The sequence below is a fragment of the Crinia signifera genome, chromosome 9 (assembly GCF_055691185.1).
Source record: "Crinia signifera chromosome 9, ASM5569118v1, whole genome shotgun sequence".
NCBI lineage: Eukaryota > Metazoa > Chordata > Amphibia > Anura > Myobatrachidae > Crinia > Crinia signifera.
Genome location: NC_139225.1, coordinates 166,728,734 through 166,744,756, shown reverse-complemented (window position 1 = coordinate 166,744,756; position 16,023 = coordinate 166,728,734). Strand labels below are relative to the sequence as shown.

The window sequence follows — 16,023 nt, the reverse complement described above, 5'->3', positions numbered from 1 at the left end:
CCTCATTAGTCTAGCAATCTCCCTCATGTCACCTAGCCCACATTACACTGTTACATCATAGTTACCTCCCCTCCTGCATTCTGCAGGAGACTCCCTGATATATCAGCAATCTCCCTCTCTTCCTCATTAGTCTAGCAATCTACCTCATGTCACCTAGCCCACATTACACTGTTATATCATAGTTACCTCCCCTCCTGCATTCTGCAGGAGACTCCCTGACATAGCAGCAATCTCCGTCTCTCCCTCATTAGTCTAGCAATCTCCCTCATGTCACCTAGCCCACATTACACTGTTACACCATAGTTACCTCCCCTCCTGTATTCTGCAGGAGACACCCTGACATAGCAGCAATCTCCCTCTCTCCCTCATTAGTGTAGCAATCTCCCTCAGGTCACCTAGCCCACATTACACTGTTACACCATAGTTTCCTCCCCTCCTGCATTCTGCAGGAGACTCCCTGACATAGCAGCAATCTCCCTCTCTCCCTCATTAGTCTAGCAATCTCCCTCATGTCACCTAGCCCACATTACACTGTTATATCATAGTTAACTCCCCTCCTGCATTCTGCAGGAGACTCCCTGACATAGCAGCAATCTCCATCTCTCCCTCATTAGTCTAGCAATCTCCCTCATGTCACCTAGCCCACATTACACTGTTACACCATAGTTTCCTCCCCTCCTGCATTCTGCAGGAGACTCCCTGACATAGCAGCAATCTCCCTCTCACCCTCATTAGTCTAGCAATCTCCCTCCTGTCACCTAGCCCACATTACACTGTTACATCATAGTTGCCTCCCCTCCTGCATTCTGCAGGAGACTCCCTGACATAGCAGCAATCTCCCTCTCTCCCTCATTAGTCTAGCAATCTCCCTCATGTCACCTAGCCCACATTACACTGTTACATCATAGTTACCTCCCCTCCAGCATTCTGCAGGAGACTCCCTGACATAACAGCAATCTCCCTCATTAGTCTAGCAATCTCCCTCATGTCACCTAGCCCACATTACACTGTTACATCATAGTTGCCTCCCCTCCTGCATTCTGCAGGAGACTCCCTGACATAGCAGCAATCTCCCTCTTTCCCTCATAAGTCTAGCAATCTCCCTCATGTCACCCAGCCCACATTACACTGTTACATCATAGTTACCTCCCCTCCTGCATTCTGCAGAAGACTCCCTGACATAGCAGCAATCTCCCTCTCTCCCTCATTAGTCTAGCAATCTCCCTCATGTCACCTAGCCCACATTACACATTACACTGTACCAATGGCCAGATTGCACTGGCTGACAGACACACACACAGGGCCAGGGGACATTGTGACCACAGATGCCTGCAATCTTTTACACCCTTCCCACCCAGTGCAACCCTCTATGGTGGCTAAAGAACATCCGCTTCCCATGTCCTCTCTCCCGTGGGAAATGGCGCCTGACCAGTGGGGCAACTCTTATATGTAATCTAAATCACACCAGATCCCAGATTTCTCAAAAATCATTTTTTTCTCATTTTGAGAACAGAGGTCCAACCCCAAATTTGCATCCACTCAGAAACCTCATTTGGTTCTGTCGGATTCTCTCGCCCCCATCTTGGATTCTGGCAAATGTAGCTATAGTGTAGTTTGATGAAGTGCCACAGGGCTGCTGGGAACTGATAAACACCTATATATAATAAATGCAGAATATTTCATAAAAATGTAAGAACTCTTAATAAGAACAACATATAATAACATTTGTTAATATATGAAAATATTCTTTGGGACGTGGATCATTAGTTGGACAATTACGGGGGGGGGGGGGATTTACTAAAGCGAGAGTTCTACTTCACATGGCATGTTGCTATGGGCAACCAATCAGATACTATTATCTTTTAGAAGGTGCTAAATAAATAAGAAGTAGATTGTGCTTGTTGCCCATAGCAACGTCCCCTCTGAAATAGAACTCTCATCTTAGTAAATCCCCCCCTCACAGAAATCTGCAGATGTTTCATTGGTCAGCCTGGACCCTGTTCTGCCTCCTTTCTCTGACAGCCAATAGCAGCTGACCTCAGGGTATATAGAAACCATGCCGGAGCAGGGTTACCACGCGTCCGGGATTACGCCGGGCAGTCCGATAATTGAGACCACCGTCCGGATGGGCGGCTGTTTCGGACTATAGAATGTTTGTGAATTCTGTGTAAACTGAGCCGCCCAGCAGCAGCTTCCGCCCACCCGCGGCCCAGCACCGACCTATTTCAATAACATATACCCCACGTGACACTCTGCAGCTTCCCTTCACTCAGTCACTCTGCCACTGCGCGCGCTGCTGGGAGGAGGTGGAGGGACACACTGCCACTGCGCGCGCTGCTGGGAGGAGGTGGAGGGACACTCTGCCACTGCGCGCGCCACTGGGAGGAGGTGGAGGGACACTCTGCCACTGCGCGTGCTGCTGGGAGGAGGTGGAGGGACACTGCCACTGCGCATGCCGATGGGAGGAGGTGGAGGGACACTACCACTGCGTGCGCCGCTGGGAGGAGGTGGAGGGACACTCTGCCACTAAGCATGCTGCTGGGAGGAGGTGGAGGGACACTCTGCCACTGCGCGCGCCGCTGGGAGGAGGTGGAGGGACACTCTGCCACTGCGCACACTGCTGGAAGGAGGTGGAGGGGCACTGCCACTGCGCGCGGTGCTGGGAGGAGGTAGAGGGACACTCTGCCACTGCACGTGCTGCTGGGAGGAGGTGGAGGGACACTACCACTGAGCATGCTGCTGGGAGGAGGTGGAGGGACACTACCACTGCGCGCGCCGCTGGGAGTAGGTGGAGGGACACTCTGCCACTGTGCGCGCCGCTGGGAGGAGGTGGAGGGACACTCTGCCACTGCGCATGCTGCTGGGAGGAGGTGGAGGGGCACTCTGCCACTGCGCACGCTGCTGGGAGGAGGTGGAGGTGCACTCTGCCACTGCGGACGCCACTGGGAGGAGGTGGAGGGACACTCTGCCACTGCGCGCGCCACTGGGAGGAGGTGGAGGGACACTCTGCCACTGCGCGCGCCGCTGGAAGAAGGTGGAGGGACACTCTGCCACTGCACGCGCCACTAGGAGGAGGTGGAGGGACACTGCCACTGCGCGCGCCGCTGGGAAGAGGTGGAGGGACACTCTGCCACTGCGCGCGCCGCTGGGAGGAGGTGGAGGGACACTCTGCCACTGCGCGCGCCGCTGGAAGAAGATGGAGGGACACTCTGCCACTGCGCGCGCCACTAGGGGGAGGTGGAGGGACACACTGCCACTGCGCGCGCTGCTGGGAGGAGGTGGAGGGACACTCTGCCACTGCGCGCGCCACTGGGAGGAGGTGGAGGGACACTCTGCCACTGCGCGCGCCGCTGGAAGAAGGTGGAGGGACACTCTGCCACTGCGCGCGCCGCTGGAAGAAGGTGGACACTCTGCCACTGCACGCGCCGCTAGGAGGAGGTGGAGGGACACTGCCACTGCGCGCGCCGCTGGGAGGAGGTGGAGGGACACTCTGCCACTGCGCGCGCCGCTGGGAGGAGGTGGAGGGACACTCTGCCACTGCGCGCGCCGCTGGAAGAAGGTGGAGGGACACTCTGCCACTGCGCGCGCCACTAGGGGGAGGTGGAGGGACACTCTGCCACTGCGCGCGCCGCTGGGAGGAGGTGGAGGGACACTCTGCCACTGCGCGCGCCACTGGGAAGAGGTGGAGGGACACTGCCACTGCGCATGCCGCTGGGAGGAGGTGGAGGGACACTCTGCCACTGCGCGCGCCGCTGGGAGGAGGTGGAGGGACACTCTGCCACTGCGCGCGCTGCTAGGAGGAGGTGGAGGGACACTCTGCCACTGCGCGTGCTGCTGGGAGGAGGTGGAGGGACACTGCCACTGCGCATGCCGATGGGAGGAGGTGGAGGGACACTACCACTGCGTGCGCCGCTGGGAGGAGGTGGAGGGACACTCTGCCACTAAGCATGCTGCTGGGAGGAGGTGGAGGGACACTCTGCCACTGCGCGCACCACTGGGAGGAGGTGGAGGGACACTCTGCCACTGCGCACACTGCTGGAAGGAGGTGGAGCTGCACTGCCACTGCGCGCGGTGCTGGGAGGAGGTGGAGGGACACTCTGCCACTGCACGTGCTGCTGGGAGGAGGTGGAGGGACACTACCACTGAGCATGCTGCTGGGAGGAGGTGGAGGGACACTACCACTGCGCGCGCCGCTGGGAGTAGGTGGAGGGACACTCTGCCACTGTGCGCGCCGCTGGGAGGAGGTGGAGGGACACTCTGCCACTGCGCATGCTGCTGGGAGGAGGTGGAGGGGCACTCTGCCACTGCGCACGCTGCTGGGAGGAGGTGGAGGTGCACTCTGCCACTGCGGACGCCACTGGGAGGAGGTGGAGGGACACTCTGCCACTGCGCACGCTGCTGGGAGGAGGTGGAGGGGCCCTGCCACTGCGCGCGGTGCTGGGAGGAGGTGGAGGGACATTCTGCCACTGCACGCGCTGCTGGTAGGAGGTGGAGGGACACTACCACTGCGCACACTGCTGGGAGGAGGTGGAGGGACACTACCACTGCGCACGCCACTGGGAGGAGGGACACTCTGCCATTGCGCGCGCTGCTGTGAGGAGGTGGAGGGGCACTCTGCCACTGCGGATGCCGCTGGGAGGAGGTGGAGGGGCACTCTGTGGCTCCAGGAACGCTGCCTGTATGGCGCTATGTAGGAAGCAGGGCCGGCCTGTACCCGACCCAGGCTGCAGTCGCGCACCTGTCTTCATCATCATCAGAGCTGCTCACCGTCTTCATCATCATCATCATCATCATCATGGGCCCTCGGCCATGTATTCGCCCCTATGCAGGTGTGCACTGAGCCCCTTCCCGCAAATTACCCTCTAGAAGAAGGCCTGGTTATGTAACACTCTAGTATTAGCTCAGATCTTTCTTTTCAGGTAATTTTACAAAGGCTAAGATAAAGGTTAACTAAAATATCAATATTGCTATAACATTAAAAATCAAGTGTTTTTCTCTAAATTGTGCAATTTAGCTTTTAAGGGCAATTGATATTATGTGCACATTAACGGATCTTCTCCCTGTATTCAGTTATAATCCTGAGTTCTTGCACTGACAACTCTGTTTATAATCCTTTCTGCTGCTGTATTATATCTCCTAGTTTGATTAGCAATGAATGTCCTGTGGGGCCCTATAATCCAGGTGCAAAATCTGCTTCTCTATCCCAAGTCTGTTCTTAAACCCTAGGGAATAATTTCGGGTCCACCCCTATTGCCATTCAGGGGTTTCCGGGGCTTGACTCACTCACTCTTTTTGTGGATTAGAGGGGCTCTGCGTAACTGCGCACCACCGGCCTCAATCAGCTTGGCTGGGCCTATGACACAGCCCAATTCTGAAGCACCTTTATGGGATTCTTGACCAGCAGGACGGCGCTGCTTCCTGATGAGGACAAACACTGGACAACCGTGCTGCGTCAACAGGAGTCACCTTTTGGTAATTTATGCCACATTTGGTGCCTCTGCAGCGCTCGTGACAGCCCACACCCCTGCTCTGTCTCTCTCCTCAGCAACTGCCAAACTGTCACATGCAGCTCTGCTTTTTAACCCCTCTCATCCTGGGCTTGTGGGGCTCTCACTCTGCCTGTGAGCCCCCTTCAGATTAATTGTCACTTATCAGCCTCCCCTCTCCCTTCAGAAGATTGGTACAGTCCGCAGCCTTGTGGTGGTGAAGTTTCTCCATCAAGACAGTTTGGGATTAACCAACCTCCCCTCCAGCAGGGGTTTCTTATATATTACTAAACTCTCCCTCTATGAGGGGATTGAATCCCTATATGTTCCCTCTGTGAGCGATCTTCATCAAATAAATAAATTTTACATACTTATTATAATATTTATGCATTTCTGGGATGTCACATGTTTCTCCTCTAGAAATATGCGTGTCCTCACGCACTTCATCAACAAGGACATAAAACATTTAAATTGTTTAATTACAATATTTGAATTTTCATCTTCACAATTTCCACGAAACTAATTTTCTAGACACACAATATATCAGATAACAAATTACACTCTACATCATGGCTAATATCTACGCTGCCTACGTGAGGTACCTTGGTTATTTACCTTAGACTTCTTAAAAGCCTGCTGGTATATCAGTTTTATCTCCTCAGAGGTTATAGTGGTGAACTTGAGGTCTGAGTGATACCAGTCTGGTATCGCTGTGCTCGCCACGCTTTGGGCTCGGTGGCTTGCTGCGCTCACCACTTTATAAAATCGACTCCACGCCAACGTGGATAGTGGGGGTATGAAAAGGTCGTAGGACGCGTACCGCCGCCCCTCACCACGCTTCAGGTTCACGTTTATACTAGCGGGGTGGTGTGGGGGTGCATTTAAGCATTGTATATGGGTCAAAATCGCATCTCATGCGATGCGATAAAAATCGGCCGACTAATTATCGTGGGCGCCGTGCTAGTACACAAGTACCCTGGATTCTTCAGGAACCTTAGATTTAGAGTTTGACATAACAGAATCTGGGGAATTGGGTCTAGGGCCGGTTTCACACACTCCAGCTCCTGCCGGACGGTTAAATCCCGCACGGCCAGGGAGTAGTTTATCATGGAGGGGATGGCCACAGCCGTCCCGTGTGAATGGACACAATAGTGTCCATTCACAACTAATGTGTGCGGAACGGCTCCCGGGCCGTGCGGGATTTCACCGTCCGGCAGGAGCCGGAGTGTGTGAAACCAGCCGAAGGGTTCCCAATCCCCCAGCCACAGCCACACAAATCACTTCTTCTGTGTCTTTTTCTTGATCAAATGTACTTGAATCTGCTTGACTTGGTTTGACCATACTGAAATCGATGTCTTCAACTTTTAATTTACTATCACATACACCTCTTGAAGCGGTTGCTGTTTGACCACATTCTGCAGTCTTTGCTGCACTGTCTCATTCTGTTTCTCCACAGTTTGTTTGTCTGTTCGTTCCACCAATTCACTTTGCTCAGGAAAATCATGTTGTTGTCCAGATTCTTCTGTTCTCATGTGGCAATAAGGCCGCTGAGGATTAGTACTTTCTTCCGCACTATGACCTTCTCCTGGTTCCTCTCCACCTCCATTGTGTCGAATATCCTGTTGACAGGTGCGTGGAGAATCTCTACAGTGTGGACAGGGCCAGTATTGGCTGTGATTTGTGGCATATTTGTTGCCTTGCACCGGAACACCATTAGGACCTGTTACATTAATCACTTTGATGCCCTTCTTTCCATTTGCCAAATCAAACTCAACTATTTCTCCAGTTCCCAGACTCTTGAAGCACTCATCAGGGTTGGTCTTCTCAATGGCAGAGTAATGCACATAGACTCTTCTTTTTGGTGTCAGCTCGCTTTATAAATCCATACCCACGTGGTACACTAAACCACATGGATGTGGGACCATTTGTCTACAACAAGAAGATAGACAGCCATTAGGTCGACACTGCCATTAGGTCGACACTGCCATTAGGTCAACAGTCAAAGGGCCGACAGTCAAAAGGTCGACATGGTTTTTTTCACTGTTTTTTTACCCCAAATGTCGACACAGTCGACATGGACACAGTTTGAAGTGAACCGCGGCATCTCGCATCGCTCGCTTCGCTCGCAATGCTTCGGGCACAGTGCCTCGCTGCGCTCGGCACACTATTATAATCTAACTCCACACCGAAGTGGATGGTAGGGCATGAAATACCGCCTGTGGGCACATGTTGGCTCAAAAAAACCAGTAAAAAAAACATGTCGACCTTTTGACTGTCGACCTAGACACTTTCGACCTAATGGTAGTGTCGATCTAATGACATGTCGACCTAAAGAACATGTCGACCTAATGGTATGTCAACCTAATGGCATGTCGACCTATTGAGTTGTCGAACTAATGGTGTCGACCTAATGGCTGTCTATCTTCTTGGTGTAGACAAATAGTCCGGATACCAAACCACACAACATGACCTGAAATCTTTCTTGGGCTGAATTGATGAATATCGCTTACAGATGTTACTCCAGATACGCTAATCTGGTTCTGAACTATTGTGCTATAGCCTATATCTCTGGGTCCTCTTTCCCACGGTGGACCTACTCTGTGCGTTTTTCTCGTGGGTTGTCGACAATTCCTTTTGATATGACCACTTTGTTTGCATCCTCGACATATTGTCCTCCCTTTTGAATCACAATGGTTTGTTGGTACTGCACATTCCCGTTTTAGGTCTCATAGCTTTTTTTTTATCTCAGCGAGACTTTGGGTTAGTTCAGCGATCTTGTCATTAAGGATCCTGATCCTGTTTTCATCTGCGGTGGGGTTGCCTCCTTGCACATTCATATTCGATCCTGTTCGTGACGCCAAATTTGTAACACTCTAGTATTAGCTCAGATCTTTCTTTTCAGGTAATTTTACAAAGGCTAAGATAAAGGTTAACAGGGTTTATTAAATTACAACAATTCAGTTTTACAATATTTAAATGTTACATTTAAACATTGGTTTTGCACAACTAATACATTATTCAAATAAATAACTAAAATATCAATATTGCTATAACATTAAAAATCAAGGGTGAAATTTAATGACACGCGATTTTTATGCATGTATAAAAATCGCACTTTTTAAAATCGCGTTATTGCGCATATTTAATGAGATGCGATTTTGCGGCAAAATAGCGCAATACAGTGCGATTTTGTGCGATTTTTAAGTCCTGAAAATGTGCGATTTTCAGTCATGAAAATCGGCACATTTTCAGTAATGTGCGGTGTGTTGAAAAAAAAATGAAAAAAAAAAAACGGCGTGCGGTTTCCCCTCCTAAGCATAACCAGCCCCGGTGTCAGGGCTCGCGCGGGTAGTTCCAGCGCTAGCCCGGCGGTTTCCCTGCAGCATGTCCCGGCTATCGCTAGGCAGCAGGGACGCCGTCGCGTCACTGGACGCGGCTGCGTCATCAGGCCGCGACATTCGGCAGACGCTGCCGTGCGTCCAGGTCCGCCTCCTCAATCTCTTCCCCCACAGCCGCAGCGGTTGCCTAGGCGACGGGGGACGTCAGGCAACCAGGCGGAAGGGGAAGACTCCGGCTCAGCCGCCCGCCCAGGTGATCAGCCGCAGCTGCTCACCATTGGCCGGCTCTCTATTTAAACCTTTTCACCGGGACACTCAGACGCCGGTTATAGTTCTGACCTTGTGTTCTGAGTGTTCCCAGTTCCTGGCTTTCTTGTCCCGCTCCTGCCTGTCTGTGAATTTCCAGCTGCAGCATCCAGCATTCCTATCCACCTCCTGGCTATTATCCTGGTGGTAGCCTGCCTTGCCTGCAGCAGTCACTGTTCTCAGATAAGTTGGGATTTCTCCCTTACCTTCTTGTTCTGAGATCACTGTGTATTCATATATTTTGTGTCATCTTCATAGTGTATTGTTACACCTGGAACCCACGGTACTACCCCGTGGGGTCCGCACTCGTTATTCGGATATTGTGTCATCATTGTGTATTGTTACACCAATACCCCCCTGGGTTCACCAGTATTCTTTTCTTATTGTGTCAACTCATGTGTATTGTTACATTCACTGGTAATCGTATTACCCCAGAAGTTTCTTAGTCACGGGGCGTTCCTCACATCCGCCCTTAGGGCTGGGTTGTCCTCACCGCTTGGTTCAGTTAGCTCTACCCTTGTTCTCTCCTGGCCTCGGCGGACGAGTTGTCCATACTTAAGACCTGCCTGTAGCGGAGTGGGGCGGACCTAATTCGCCCTTCAGCCGAGACGGGCCCAGGTGAAGCCTAGCCCAGCACTCGTCCGTCGATTCCAGGTGGAGGCAACGGAGTTAGGGTTGGTGAGGACACCCGTGTCCATAACATTTGGGGAGGACACCCGTGTGCATAACATTATAACCGGCCACACTTAGCCCAGTTTCATTACTATCATGGATCCTGCGCAGCAGGCCGCCGGTCATGCTTTGGTAGGACAGATGCATTCGCTTACACAAAAACTCCAGGAGCTTACACTCCGGGTCAACACACAAGAGGAGCGGGTCCATGGTGTCGTGTCTGCTTCTAGAAACCCGGAGCCTAGACTTAGTCTCCCAGATCGTTTTTCTGGGGATCGCTCACATTTCTAGAACTTTAGAGAGGCCTGTAAATTATATTTTAAGCTCCGCCCGGTCTCATCTGGCTCTGAGTCCCAACGTGTTGGCATAATTATTTCCCTCCTCCAGGGGGATCCACAGACCTTGGCATTCGGCCTCCCAGCTGGAGATGTAGCTCTTTCCTCCGTTGACTCTTTTTTTTCTGCTATGGGCTTGTTGTATGATGACCCTGACCGGTCCGCCTCTGCCGAAGCGAACCTTCGGGCACTACGGCAGGGTCAGTGTACTGCAGAGAGCTATTGTACTCAGTTTAGGAGATGGGCGACTGATTCAGGGTGGAATGACCCGGCCCTGCGCAGTCAATTCAGAATTGGGTTGTCTGATGGTATTAAGGACGCGTTGGTTCATTATCCCTCTCCCACATCTCTGGATGAGATCATGCAGCTAGCCATCAAGGTAGACCGATGCTTTCGTGAACGTCAGAGGGAGAGGGAGTCGGGGGTGTTTTCCTCTCACCCTTCCGGGGATACCCCGGAGATTTCAGGTGAAGAGCCTATGCAGATTGGGGCCACTTGCCTGTCCGCCTCCGAAAAGAACCGGACGAGGCTTAAGGGCTTGTGTCTCTACTGCGAGGCCAGGGTCATCGTGCTGTGGCCTGCCCTCTTAAGGCGGGAAAAGACAGGGCCTAGGTGACTTCGGGGGAGTGCACTTAGGCCTAACTTGTTTTTCCCCCCTTGATTGCATCTTAATTATTGTTACCCTCTCCATTGGGAAGCAGGTGTCGGAGGTTTCTGCCTTTTTGGATTGTGGGGCGGCCGGCAATTTTATTGACGCCACCCATGTCAAGTCCTTAGGGCTCGATCCCATTCCCCTTGAGGGGAACCTCTCCGTTTGTGGGTTAGATGGTCTCCCACTCTCCAATGGCAGTATTTCCTCTCGCACTCCTTCCCTTCAGTTGTCCATTGGAGCCCTTAACTCCGAAGAAATGTCTTTTTTCATTTTTCATTGTCCTTTTGCTCCTCTTGTCTTGGGCCTACCTTGGTTAAAAAAACACAACCCTAACATAGATTGGGTCTCGGGGGAGATCACTCGGTGGGGGTCCTCGTGTGCGGACAACTGTCTCTCTCTTTCTCTCCGAGCCTCACACCCTGTCCTTTCTGCTTTACCTCTTCCCTACCGGGATTATTCTGATGTTTTCTCCAAGAAGGAAGCAGAGACATTGCCCCCTCATCGTTCGTTTGATTGTGCCATTGATCTTCTCCCCAACTCTAGGCTGCCCAAGGGGCGTTCATATGCCCTGTCTGTCCCAGAATCCCAGGCTATGGATGAGTATATAAAAGAAAGCCTTGAGAAGGGTTTCATTCACCCATCTAAGTCTCCTGTGGGGGCGGGGTTTTTTTGTGGAGAAAAAGGATGGGTCCTTACGCCCCTGTATAGACTACCGGGCTCTGAATCAAATCACGATAAAGAATTCCTACCCGTTACCCCTCATTTCGGTCTTGTTTGATCAAATCCGGGAAGCGGTCGTTTTTTCAAAGATCGATTTGAGGGGTGCATATAACCTCATAAGAATCCGCCACGGGGACGAGTGGAAGACGGCCTTCAATACCCACACTGGCCACTACGAATATCTGGTGATGCCGTTCGGGTTGGCCAACGCCCCCGCAGTCTTCCAAGACCTCATAAACGAAGTACTCAGGCCTTTTTTAGGGTTATTTGCTGTAGTCTATCTGGACGACATTTTTATTTTTTCCAAGAATCTTTCAGAACATCGACAACATGTCCGCATGGTTCTCCAAAAACTACGGGAGAATCACTTGTACGCCAAGTTGGAAAAGTGTGAGTTCGAAGTTTCCCAGATTTCTTTTCTGGGTTATGTCATCACCTCTAAGGGGTTTTCTATGGATCCTTGTAAAGTACAAGCTATTCTTTCATGGGCTCGCCCCAACAATCTCAAAGCGGTTCAAAGATTCTTAGGATTCTCAAATTATTACCGCAAGTTTATCCGCTCCTTTTCGGATATTGTCGCCCCCATTGTCGAGTTAACCCGTAAGGGAGCAGATCCAAAAAATTGATCCCACCAGGCCATTGAATCCTTCGAGAAGGTGAAGAGGGCTTTCTGTTCGGCCCCCATTCTTCGTCATCCTGATCCCAGAAATCCATTTCTGGTCGAAGTAGACGCTTCCGATGTTGGGGCCGGTGCAGTTCTCTCTCAGGAAGACGTCCATGAACACAAGATTCATCCTTGTGCCTATTTTTCTCGTAAATTCTCTGCGGCAGAAAGGAATTACGACGTTGGCAATAGGGAACTTCTGGCCATAAAATGGGCATTTGAGGAATGGCGTCATTGGCTTGAGGGAGCAGAGCATCTCATCACGGTAATCACAGATCACAAAAACCTGGCTTACATCGAATCGGCCAAACGACTAAACCCGCGTCAAGCACGCTGGGCTCTGTTTTTTACCAGATTCCGGTTCATTATCACCTTTAGACCAGGTCCCAAGAACATCAAAGCTGACGCACTTTCTCGTAGCTTTCAGACCACTCAAGGTGCCAGACTAGATGCAGTACCCATTGTCCCATCTTCTATTATTATTGCCGTTCTGACCCAAGATTTAGCAGCACGCGTCCTCGCTTCCCAGTCCTCTGCTCACCGGTTGACACCACAGGATCGGCTTTTTGTTCCCAAGAGTTTACGAGAGTTGGTCCTCAAGGACTTTCATTCCAGTAGGCTTGCTGGACATCCAGGTATCACCAAGACTCTTGAACACTTGTCCAGAGCAGTCTGGTGGCCCACCATGAAACAGGACGTGACTCACTTTGTTTCCTCTTGTCCGATTTGTGCCCGGCACAAGTCCTCTCGATTATCACCAGTGGGTCAACTCCTTCCTTTGTCTATTCCGGAGAGACCATGGTCCCATATTTCTATGGATTTCATCGTCGACCTTCCTCCTTCTGCCCACTTCACCACCATTTGGGTCACGGTCGATCGATTTAGCAAAATGGCGCATTTTATACCATTGCGCAAGCTTCCCACTGCCAGAGAGTTAGCCCAATTGTTCATTACTCACATTTTTAGACTTCATGGTCTCCCCAGGGACATAGTTTCGGACAGGGGTTCTTAGTTTGTGGCCATGTTTTGGAGAAGCTTTTGTTCCAGTCTGGGGATTCAGCTCAGTCTGTCCTCTGGGTATCACCCACAATCCAATGGACAAACCGAAAGGACCAACCAGGCCTTAGAGCAATATTTACGCTGCTTCGTATCCAAGTGTCAGAGCAATTGGGCAGAGCTGGTACCTTTAGCCGAGTTCTCTTATAACAACGCTTACCATGTGTCATCCAAAAGGTCGCCTTTTCTCTGTAATTTTTGGTTTCATCCTAAATGTAATTCCTTCGACATTCCCATAAATGCAGCTCAGTCCTCCTCCTCTGCAGTCTCTCTTCTCAGAGAGTCTTGGAAGAAGGTTCATCTCTCCCTTAAACAGTCCTCTGCACGGTCCAAACTCTTTTTCGATAGGCACAGGAGGCCATGTTTGTTTAGGATTGGTCAAAAGGTTTGGTTGTCAACTCGGAATATCAAGCTTCGTCAGAGGTGTCCGAAACTGGGCCCCAAATTCATTGGACCATTCCTCATTATTGAACAAATTAACCCAGTAGCGTTCAGGTTGCAGTTACCCAGGTCTTTGAGAATTAATAATGTCTTCCATTGCTCCCTTTTCAAGCCGGTCTCTACACTTTTTCACCCTAAGCAATGCGGTAAACCAGTCCTTGTAAAGGACCATAAAGAATTTGTGGTAGAACGCATTTTAGATTCCAAGGTCATTCGGGGGCAGCTTAAGTTTCTAGTTCATTGGCAGGGCTTCGGGGATGAAGAAAGGTCTTGGGTTCCTGACAGGTTGTTACACGCTCCCAGGTTAATTTTTCAACAGATTTCCTTTGAAGCCTGGCAGTAAGGGTTCGGTGACCCCTCCTCAAGGGGGGGGGGGTACTGTCAGGGCTCCCGCGGGTAGTTCCGGCGCTAGCCTGGTGGTTTCCCTGCAGCACGTCCCGGCTATCGCTAGGCAGCAGGGACGCCGTCGCGTCCAGGTCCGCCTCCTCAATCTCTTCCCCCACAGCTGCAGCAGTTGCCTAGGCGACGGGGGACGTCAGGCAACCAGGCGGAAGGGGAAGACTCCGGCTCAGCCGCCCGCCCAGGTGATCAGCCGCAGCTGCTCACCATTGGCCGGCTCTCTATTTAAACCTTTTCACCGGGACACTCAGACGCCGGTTATAGTTCTGACCTTGCGTTCTGAGTGTTCCCAGTTCCTGGCTTTCTTGTCCCGCTCCTGCCTGTCTGTGGATTTCCAGCTGCCGCATCCAGCATTCCTATCCACCTCCTGGCTATTATCCTGGTGGTAGCCTGCCTTGCCTGCAGCAGTCACTGTTCTCAGATAAGTTGGGATTTCTCACTTACCTTCTTGTTCTGAGATCACTGTGTATTTATATATTTTGTGTCATCTTCATAGTGTATTGTTACACCTGGAACCCACGGTACTACCCCGTGGGGTCCGCACTCGTTATTCTGATTTTGTGTCATCATTGTGTATTGTTACACCAATACCCCCCTGGGTTCACCAGTATTCTTTTCTTATTGTGTCAACTCATGTGTATTGTTACATTCACTGGTAATCGTATTACCCCATAAGTTTCTTAGTCACGGGGTGTTCCTCACATCCGCCCTTAGGGCTCGGTTGTCCTCACCGCTTGGTTCAGTTAGCTTTACCCTTGTTCTCTCCTGGCCTCGGCGGACGAGTTGTCCATACTTAAGACCTGCCTGTAGCGGAGTGGGGCGGACCTAATTCGCCCTTCAGCCAAGACGGGCCCAGGTGAAGCCTAGCCCTGCACTCGTCCGTCGATTCTAGGTGGAGGCAACGGAGTTAGGGTTGGTGAGGACACCCGTGTCCATAACATTTGGGGAGGACACCCGTGTGCATAACACCCAGGCTCAAAAAGCCGGTGCTGGTATCATAAAATCAGAGGGACAAACAAATAGGGGTTCCCTTGATTTAATGAAACCAGCACCAGGCTCAAGGTCCAGCGTTGGTTCCCAAAATACGGGGGACAAAATGACTAGGGGTCCCCCGTATTTTAAGAACCAGCACCAGACCTAACCAGCCAGCAGGGTAATGCCACAGCCGGGGGACACTTATTATGTAAGGTCCCGCGGCCAAAGCATTATCCCCGTGGCTGGTCAGGGGTCCTGGGGAAGTGGGGACCCCCCCAATGAAGGGGTACCCCCCCCTCCAGGACTTACCAGCACATGCTGAAAGTCCAGGGCTGTCCCCGATGCCCCGGGCGGTGGGTATCGGGCTGATAAAAAGTGTAAAAAAAAAGAAAGAAAATAAACTATTGTTTTATACTGTAGAACTATGAGTCCCAGCAAGCCTACCCCGCATGCTGGGACTTGGAGAACCACAAGTCCCAGCATGCGGGGCATTAAAGGGCCCGCTGGCACTTGTAGTTCCACAGTACAAAAAAATAGTTAAATAAAAACACACACTGACACCCGGAAAAATAAAAGTTTAATACATCCACAGCCCACACATACTGATACTTACCTACCTTGAGCCCATAGGTCGGTCCCTGGATCCTGGGTCCGGGGCTCCTGGGCTGAAGAGTCCGGTTCCGGGGCTTTGGTCCTGGTTCCGGGGCCCTGGGCTCCAGGGCTGATGTCTCCGGGGTCCAGGATCCGAAGTAATCCAAAAGGGGTACCTGAGGAAGGAAATCCTACTCACCTGGTCCCCGGCGACGACCCCGGCATCTTCTCCGGCAGACGTGCTGCTCCTGGCTGGTACCCGCTCACAGACTGGAGAGGCGCAGAGATGTCCATCTTCCGCGCCTCTCCTCCGGATGATTCCATTGGCCGCCTAGCACGCCGTTTTTTTCTTTTGTTTTAACTATTTTTTTACAACAGAACCATGCAC

The 16,023-nt window shown here is 51.6% G+C and overlaps 1 protein-coding gene across 1 annotated transcript in view; it reads left to right on the top strand.

Moving 5' to 3' along the window:
• Nucleotides 1-5,341: 5,341 nt before the first annotated feature.
• GIPR (gastric inhibitory polypeptide receptor) overlaps nucleotides 5,342-16,023 on the top strand; it is a 58,075-nt gene continuing 47,393 nt past the window's right edge. Inside the window, exon 1 of the mRNA XM_083160409.1 lies at nucleotides 5,342-5,472. Within this exon, the coding sequence (XP_083016535.1) occupies nucleotides 5,385-5,472 (88 nt within the window). The 5' untranslated portion in view covers nucleotides 5,342-5,384. The remainder of the gene's footprint in view (nucleotides 5,473-16,023) is intronic.